This window comes from Anopheles nili, chromosome 3 (genome assembly GCF_943737925.1).
Source record: "Anopheles nili chromosome 3, idAnoNiliSN_F5_01, whole genome shotgun sequence".
NCBI classification, from domain to species: Eukaryota; Metazoa; Arthropoda; class Insecta; order Diptera; family Culicidae; genus Anopheles; species Anopheles nili.
In genome coordinates, this window is record NC_071292.1 from 8,824,599 (window position 1) to 8,833,625 (window position 9,027).

The 9,027-nt window shown below is 43.5% G+C and overlaps 3 protein-coding genes across 3 annotated transcripts; 2 read left to right on the forward strand and 1 right to left on the reverse strand.

Annotated features, from left to right (window-relative positions):
• Positions 1-897: 897 nt before the first annotated feature.
• LOC128722564 (SUN domain-containing protein 3-like) lies at positions 898-1,975 on the reverse strand. Its single transcript, XM_053816236.1, has 5 exons — positions 1,841-1,975; positions 1,455-1,742; positions 1,228-1,389; positions 997-1,169; positions 898-928 (listed from the first exon to the last, which is right to left on the reverse strand). The coding sequence occupies exons 1-5, from the start codon at positions 1,973-1,975 to the stop codon at positions 898-900; spliced, it is 789 nt and encodes a 262-aa protein (XP_053672211.1).
• Positions 1,976-2,814: 839 nt separating this feature from the next.
• On the forward strand, positions 2,815-6,801 carry LOC128722566 (uncharacterized). The gene is made up of 6 exons (XM_053816238.1): positions 2,815-3,112; positions 3,241-4,823; positions 4,900-4,968; positions 5,026-5,220; positions 5,311-5,446; positions 5,524-6,801. Exons 1-6 carry the CDS (start codon positions 2,815-2,817, stop codon positions 5,640-5,642), a joined length of 2,400 nt encoding a protein of 799 aa, XP_053672213.1. The 3' UTR covers positions 5,643-6,801.
• Positions 6,802-7,363: 562 nt separating this feature from the next.
• On the forward strand, positions 7,364-8,541 carry LOC128722570 (testis-specific serine/threonine-protein kinase 3). Its single transcript, XM_053816242.1, has 4 exons — positions 7,364-7,501; positions 7,564-7,733; positions 7,809-8,250; positions 8,332-8,541. Exons 1-4 carry the CDS (start codon positions 7,364-7,366, stop codon positions 8,539-8,541), a joined length of 960 nt encoding a protein of 319 aa, XP_053672217.1.
• Positions 8,542-9,027: the final 486 nt, after the last annotated feature.

A 9,027-nucleotide genomic window follows, 5' to 3' on the forward strand; every position in this document is an offset into this window, starting at 1 on the left:
TTTTCGCTCCGTTGTTGCTACTGCGAGTGCGCCTTACCGAATTTGCCCACAATTTGGGATGAATCATGCACGCTTATTGCAGGGTGGATGCACCGTACAATTTTCTTATGATTCCCAGTCTGGGACCATCATAGAAAAACACATAACAACAAATAATAGACACTGGCACACTGTGGATCAATCAAGCGAACGATGATCCGAACGCGGGGCGACGGAACACGGCAACCACGGACGCTTACACGATCGGGATTGGTTCGCGAGACGGCTCACCAGCACACAAACGATTTGTTTAACAACAATTTTCAATCGACTATTGGAAAATACAAAAATAAACACGCATCACCCGCTTCACATCTCGCAAACACTTGGCACAGAAATTCTTTCGCGTCGTCTTTCTTGTGCCTGTTTTTTATACATAAGCTTGGACTGATGCAGCCCAGTTTGACAGCTTCGCAAGCGACCAAACATTGACACTTTCTCCACAAAACCGTGTTAAGGTTTACCACAACATGTTTGATGCTACAATTTCACAACAACCGTATCTCGTAATGAATATAATCTTCGGTAGTTTTATCAAACTTACATAAACGTGTTTCCTGAAAACCTTGTTAGTTCTAACATTTACTACATACAAAAAATGCTTTTGTTTACATTTGCTACCAGACTGCAAATGTCAGGTATAAGGCAATGCTCAGTTTGCACACCATTCCACCGTGAACTTATCGTGTTATCGTTTTGCTTAACAGCAACTAAAAATATTAAAATAAAACAAACTGATCAAAATTTTGTTAAACGTTTTCAACTATATAGCAAAGTTTAAATTTTTTGTTCAGTGAAAAATTCTATCAGCCGTTCAAAAGAAACTCAGGTTGCGAAACATTTTTTTTGGAAAATACCTCACTTAGCGGGTGTGCCGTGAATTCGTATACTGAAAACAAAAGGAAAAATTCAAAACACATCAGGAAAACTGAGGCTATTGCTAAAAAAATTGTTTACCGATAGATGCACGTGTAGCTTTCGCCATAGTTCGAATGAATGTCAAGCTGAATGAATTGAAAGCTAGGTGTTTCCAATTCAGATTTCACATACATTGTTTGCAGAAAAGAATTGGCATAATCAAACAAAAATGTGCCGAGATATACCTTCTTCGCTTTACTAGTACTCATGCCCTGAAATTTGATGGCAGGATTAAAATGTTCTAAATAAGATGCTCAATGCATCACCTACCCAAATGGAAAACTCTTTGATAGCACTATAAACGTCTGTTTCGAACGGTATTACTTGCTGTGGAATATGTTCGATCGTTATTGCACTCAGATATATGCTCGTAACTAACTTGAAGACTATAGAGCCAGAGCTGCTGTGCAAAACATAGCAATACTCACAACCCTATAAATTAAATCACAGTCAAACACTCTGTTTCTAGAACAAAACTAAAACAAACTGAACGATACCTTGATAATACACTGCATGCGATCGTAATTGTCGAAAAACGAAGAAATCATACTTCTAATTTTGCTTCCAACAGAAGCATCTGATGGGACCGTGGAAGCTACCCATAATACTTCTCCTCCAAACTTATGAGCAGCATAATCCGCTGGTCCTAGCTTATCAAAGTTAATTTTTTTAAGCAAAGATATTTTTTCGTTGAGTAACTCCATTTCTTCCACAAGTCCAGCTTTCGAGGCATGAGGCTCAACTTCTGATTGCATAATATATACTGCTCTTTCCATCTCATGATGCTATTTAAAAGACAGCAGTAATAGTTCAGCCAAGTAGTATAACAGGCTTTATTATAGTTTATTAATTTTACGACCATAATAAACAAAATTTTAGTTACCTCCGTAATGGCGATGGGTTTCTGAATATTGCTTCTCGGGGTATAACCAATGAACAACGTGTGCCACACAGTCAAAAACACTATTAAACCGCATAAAATGAATGTGGCTAAATTTCTACGGTAAAATTCCGACATAATTGAATGAAAAACCACACACACTAAACACGCAACGAAACAAATTAGATACAGCGTACTGTGATTGAATAAAAATCTCGTTTGAACTGTTGCACGTGTGACAAATTTTGCTAGGAGATGGCGCTGCAGAGCGCGCAACAACTGTGCTGTCAGAATATGACACCCGTTGTTTGGCTAATGGATCGGGAAGGGCAGGAAAGAGAAAGAACAATAATAAATTTCGTCGCAAACATTTTCGCTGGCGGCCGATGGTGAGCATTGTGAAAAATTACGAACTATTTGCACCACGAGCGGCTTTCTACTTCGTTGTACGTGTTTACGTCGTAAGGTCATTGCGGATATTGCGACGTATAACAGCAGAGCGTAACTTGCCCAAAACAAACAAAAACTAGAACGATTCACCCCACAGGAAGGGTCATCGGTAGTTTCGGAATCGGTGAAATTTGTGTCGTGATAGTCATGTGAATGGCTAGATTGCAGCTACAATTGATATCCGGTTCTGTTCGTACCACGAGTTCATACGAAAGTGGTCATTCTGGAGTTTGGAAGTTCCCCTACACTCCCTAAACGCGGCTCCGTTGCAGCTCACTCGGTCTTCACACTTGCTGACCAATGGAGCAGCAGCGATGGAAGGCATGTGAGGCGAACACCGTCTATGTTTAAAATAAACAACATTACATCATAGGAAATCTTACAACAAGCGCTGGGAAAGAGTATCATAGGTAGTAGCGAAGAGACTGTGCGCGACAACAATCGTAAATAGCGTTCTTTGTCACCGCAAACAAGATCTCCTGACTGCGGGTCGGCAAACGGCTACTTGCGCTCACCTCAACCCGGCGATGGATAGCAACAAGAACGAGGAGTGCTGTTATAACGCCAACGGAGGGCGACTCGTTGGTGCGGGCGGCCGAACAGCAGTCATTGCAGTTGACTGCATTGGAAAAGCGATATCCGCTGCCAAATATCAGAACCAGTTCAACAACAACAATCTGATCGAGCAAGAAAATCTTATGCCTACGGTACATGAACGTGTCTCCGGCATGATGAAGGACGACGAATCGTCTTCTGCCGTGCCCCATCAAAATGGAGCCGTGGCAAATGATTTAACAGTGAAAGAAAAAGTTCTCGCTGAAAATGGTAAGGATGGGTCTCAAAGGTCCCACGAATGGCACGCACTAAATGACGGATCGTGAAATTTCAATCAAGTGTAACGAGTATATGCAACACTGTATTTTTCATATCACTTTCATTTGCCTTCCTTGCAGGATCCACTCGCCACGTATCAGCCATTTTTTTACAACCTTCTCCAACGGCCTGCGCTAGTATTAACGCCCCCTCAGAACGGATACACCCGGGACAGCAGAACGGTGTGGAATGCCTTACCTCTATTACCATTTCTAGTACTACTAACACCAATAGCTTTAATCCTACGACCAACGGAACGGGTCCCGGGCATCACGAGCTTGCCGTCGACGTATCGAACGATCGACGAGAGCTCACTTTGAAAGCTTTGACGGCGGAATTAAACGACGTGTCCGATTTACCGGACGACGGCGAGCTTTCAGACAACAATTCCATTGGCAATCCGTCGTGTAGTAACGAAAACGGCCTAATTCAAGACATCATCCTGCTGCCAGATAACGCATATTCGGACGATGACAATGCGTCCACGTCAGATGACTGTATCTACGCGTATCGCGGCGAAGAACCAGCCGGAGCAGGGCGACAGCTGCTAGAACTTCAAGGCGATCTGCCACCAGACGAAGAAACCGATTTCCTTGAGATGGACTTCGATCCAGAACCGAGCTCGGAGATGGAGAACGTTAGTAGACATCAAGATGCGTTGCAGGATATGCTTGATGTTATGTATATTCCTGCGGCACGCCCTACCGATGGCAAGCAAGGACAGGAGCCCTTCGTAACCCGTTCGCCATCTCCGGAGAGTCGATCACCCACAATTCCATTGATGAACGTGGTAGCCTATGAATCACGGGCATCACCATCCGAGAACGGTATGGTGAGAGACAAAATTCCTTCCGAATCCAGTGATGAAGCCGCACAAATCGTCGGACTAAATGGAACCATAGGTACCGTTCCTGAACCATTTATTGAAGACGGAGAGAATTGCAAAGTGAAAGACGTTATTGACATTGTAAAAAAACCAATTCACAACACGGATAGTGCTTCAAAACAGTCGGTGGGTCTTTCACAAGCTCACAAAACGGGTGCCATTCCGAAAAGCATGCCCATGTTGGCAAGTCATTCGTCATCAGGTGGTCGGGAAGGCTCATCGAATTCAAAAAACCTTAAGCTGGACCTGGGACTTCTATCAGATGAGACAGATGGTGCAGAAAAGCACCGCTTTCACCAGTATTCGCTATTTCATGAACCACGGGAATATGTAGCGAGTGGTCAGTCAAGAGGATTGAACGAGAACGGGGAAGAAACGCAATGTTTGAACTGTGCTGGCCAAGAGTTCTTTATGTACCCGAAACAAATTCCTGCTAGATTCCAGTTCTGTAATGTTTGTCAACGTGGCATCAACTCGACGAAAAAAGCGAATGCACAATCCTCGTTGGCACGGGCAAATTCCTACTTTTATGATTCCCTGGACCACCACAATCGGAGCTCTGAGGAAGAGGATGAGTTGCTGAATCTTCGTGCCGAACAGATTGTGTTTGAGACTTTACATAAAATCAACACCCTCAAGGAAACCCCTCCCAGTGGTAGGCTATCGCGTATTGACGAACGATCGATAGGGAAACCAAGAACACCAGAGCTTACGGAGGGTCACCATCGTTCTGGGTTACCACCTGATCAGGTGGTTCCTATCGATTACCATGAACAGGTCTGTTAAAACATATCGGATTTAGCTGGCTACAACTATATAGCTCATGTTTTCCGTTTCGTTTTCTTCTTTCTAGGCATATTCGGAACATAGCGTCACCATTTACACGATCAATTGCAACAAACTGACAATAATAGAAGCTTTGGTGAGTGCCGAAGAAAACTTCCAAAACCCTCTTTTCTTATCCTGCCGCTTGTTTCAGACGAGAATTGGGATTGTACCGAATCTGAACGTGCTTGAACAACACTTTCTCGACCAATACGAGGTCGATACGACCAAAATGACCATACCGCAGTATCTGCTACACATGTCGAAGCGCGACTGCAACTACAAGAAATTGATCGAGGCCATCAAATCATGCTGTGATGATAAATCGTTGGACGTTCAATACTACCCGGTTCGTTAAATACAACACACTATCAGTCATATTGCGAAGAACTAACTTACCTAACAGGAACGTAATTCTTCGACAATTGATCGTTTTCAGCTTGATCCGTTCTCTGATGCTCCGGAGGTTGTGCAGATCAGCTCTGTTGAGATAGCAAAGCGGTGGAACGCCAACACCAACCTGAGGCAAATAATTCACTTCAAGCACAAACACTTTCACTCACTAAATGTTCTCGGTAAGTTGCTAGACACACGTGGTCGTCGTATATCGGAGGCTCGCTAATAATGCTCAACGTTCTCATTTCGATTTTAGGTAAAATCGTGAACATACTCCGTCAGCCTAGTCGTGGTCGACGCACCAACCACATGATCAGTATACCGCAGTACTATAAAAGTGGCTCTATCACGATAACCCGAACTGGTGGATCGTGACTGGTGGGACCGCCTGGGCTAGTCAATGGCAGAGCAGGATCAGACGTATCCCACTAAACCAATCCAGTGATTTTTAGACGTACCGCCATTATCCTTTTGGAGCTGGAACTGTGGAAGGAATACGATCGAAAAAGAAAAAAAAAGTGAGCGGCAAATATCAATTGTGTAAGCCCTTATTAATGTTATTTATGCTTACGAAACGCTACGCGGTTCTATGTTGCTGCCTTTTGGATCGTACTCGCTTTGCGCGGTTTAATTAACGTTAAGTCCTACTCATCGCTAAGTGCGCACGTGCGGTGTTACTGAAGCAACTTCATAGCAATTATTGTTCCGCGCAGAAGAAAGCGACCGAACTTGCTATTGTAAATATTAGATAGAAACCTATTTATTCTACCGTACGCGCAGGCATACTACTTCGAGCAATAGCACCATGAAATAGTGGTGAATCGATGTGTGCAAACAAACACGTAAGATGCTGTATAACTTCTTTTCTCTTTTGATTCATTTCCAATCGAAATGTATCGCGTGCGCAAAATAAGTCGTAAATTTCCGGCTAACGTTTCGGAAGAAACTTCAGCGATTGTCTTTCCGAGATCGAGGAAGAAGTTGAGCAAAAATTTGAATAAAGCCGATTAAATAATGCTGTGATGCGCTGTTTTTGAAGTTACGTTTCCCTCAATTATCAACTAGCTGTAACCATTGAGGATGTGTGTTTGAGGGCTTTAATTTTAGAGTTCTATAAGGGTCCCAGTGTTACCGTGGTAAGAAAGCAAGTTACGGGCCGTGTATGAAGGTTCGCGGTACACAATGTTTAACGAGGCAGTGCTCTCGGGCACGGGTATAGGCGAAGCAAGCAAAATACACATTTATCCTATCGCAATAACAAAACGCTGATCGAATGCTATTGAGACGGGTAAGCCTGTCGGAATGGAAAAAAACCCTTTTTGATCGTATTATACACATTATACACGCAACATTTACACGAACACGGCTAGCAGATTGGGTGAGGTCGCAAGCAAATTCGTTGGTAGCTGAAATCTATCGAATAAACACGCTGTTTGTACACACGGAACCCTATTTTATTCCAACAATGTGAAGCCGCATGTGGCCAAACACGCGGAAAAGACTCAAAATAAAATCAAACCAACCAATTCAAGAACGCGTATTACTTACTTTGTGTATTGTTGTAAGGTAGACATTACATTGCATTGCACGTTTCATTTGCGAAAATAAATAAATTTTAGACGTAATTGTACATTAACTTTGTCCCAGGAGTAACATAAGGCAACAACACAATATTTCATGGCCGCCATGCGAAACAGCAGGCCAAAACAATTGGTAAACAAGTAGCTTCTATTTCTTCTTCTGTTACTGCAAAGTGGGATGTAGCCTACTGAATACCCCTAGGGGCCACTTGAAGTATATTCAAAGGTTGACCACTTCTTTGTAGGCTCGACTAAAAACAAATAGCAATGCTGGTATTTTGAAAGCTTACCTTTGATAACAGACAAAGTAGCCTATGAATTCATATGCAACTGTTTTCTTGGTAATCCTTTTGACATAACGGCCATATCAATCTTATTTTGTCAATCTTAGTATGGAATTGGGGGGGACAGAATAAGCACAAGATTGGGCTACTAAATTTCTTTGTTAAAAGAACGAAAGAAAAAATACCGAAGTGCATTTTAAAAACAAGTACTCACTGATTTGCGGTTGGAGCCATGAAAGAAACACAAGAGAAATTGGATACGGTTCTTCAGGAAAATCGGCGCCGTTCTTCCGATCGTCCTTCAACACTCGAAGCAAATGGGTTTTTCGTGCAAGAACTAATCGGACGCGGAACGTTTTCAACCGTTAAAGTACTATCTGCTTGTGTGGAGCTCTTGTGCTATCAATTACCTGTTTCTAATTTTATCCATAGAAAGCGTACTGGCTGAAGAAGAAAAAGAACGTGGCCATTAAGATCATGTCTAAGTCGAACACGTCTGACACCTTTATGCTGAAGTATGCACCACGTGAGCTGGACATAATACGTACTGTGCAGCATGACAATATAATCAAATTCTACGAAGTTATCGAAACCACCATGCGGTAGGTATGCGAACCGGCGTTGAACGGTTTCGTGAGCGTGGAGTCGATGTCTAATTTCCGTTTTATGGTGGGCAGATTTTATATTATCATGGATTACGCTGAGAAGGGGTCGCTTCTGAACCTGTTGCGTGAGAAGAAAACGTTAGCTGAGTCAAGGGTGCGCACCTACTATAGTCAGTTGATTGATGCCATCGAATACATCCACAAAGCGGGTATCGTCCATCGGGACATAAAATGCGAGAACGTGGTGCTGGACTCACAAGATCACGTGAAATTGATCGATTTTGGATTTGCATGCCGGTTGTGGGATCAAAAGACCGGTCAGTTAAACGAGATGAAACCCTATCTATCGCAAACGTTTTGCGGAAGCCACGCATACGCCAGCCCCGAAATACTGGTTTTCAAACCGTACAATCCGATCCCGGCGGATGTTTGGTCTTCTGGAGTGGTGTTGTATGCGCTGTTGTTCGGGCGGCTACCGTTTACGAACGGAAAAGATCCTAAGGTTCTGCTGAAGGTGAGTCGAGAAGCGTGGGCTTAAATTCTGCAATGATCAAAATGACTTCTTTTTCACTTTCTTCTTTTATGCCTACCGTAGCTCATCGCAAATGGCGCCAAATTTCCCTCGGACGTCGTGGTCAGTGACAACGTGCAGTGGCTGCTGAACAAAATTTTTGTACCGGCCACGGAGCGCATGACTGTCGCTCAAATTCGCAGATTTTTGCGTTTCTGTAACGAATCAGATGGCAAGTCGCAAAGGGTGCATGTATCCGCGAGCAAGCGCATCAAACTTAACAATAAAAATTAATATTTAGTTCTAGCTTAAACGCGCACAAGCCGCAAAGGGTGGGTGTATCCGCGTGCAAGCGGAGCATCATCCTGATACTGTTGATGGTTTCTAACGTGAAAACCCACCAACGGCCGGCACGAACTGAGGATGATAATTTATTTTAGAGAACGTATCCTGCCTGAGGATATTATGAGTGCGCTTTTTTGAGCGCGCGACGTGCGGAGCTCGTAATGTAAACTTAAGTAAAAACACATCGCCCTCCGGGGGAGCCGAAATGTAATTGCTCCGGCAGCCCTGTGCCTCTTTGATGGCCGGGCGGGAGATATTAACGCGCGTAATGGAATTATTCATGAGCAAACTTCACACAGCGCGCCGGCGGGGTCGATGCGAGTCGAGGAGCTACTTTATTTATAGTGTCACATAATGTCCGTGGCCGAATGTAATCTCTTCCCAAAAACGAATGTCCTGGTGACACGAGGACATTATACGTACGCCGAGAATGTA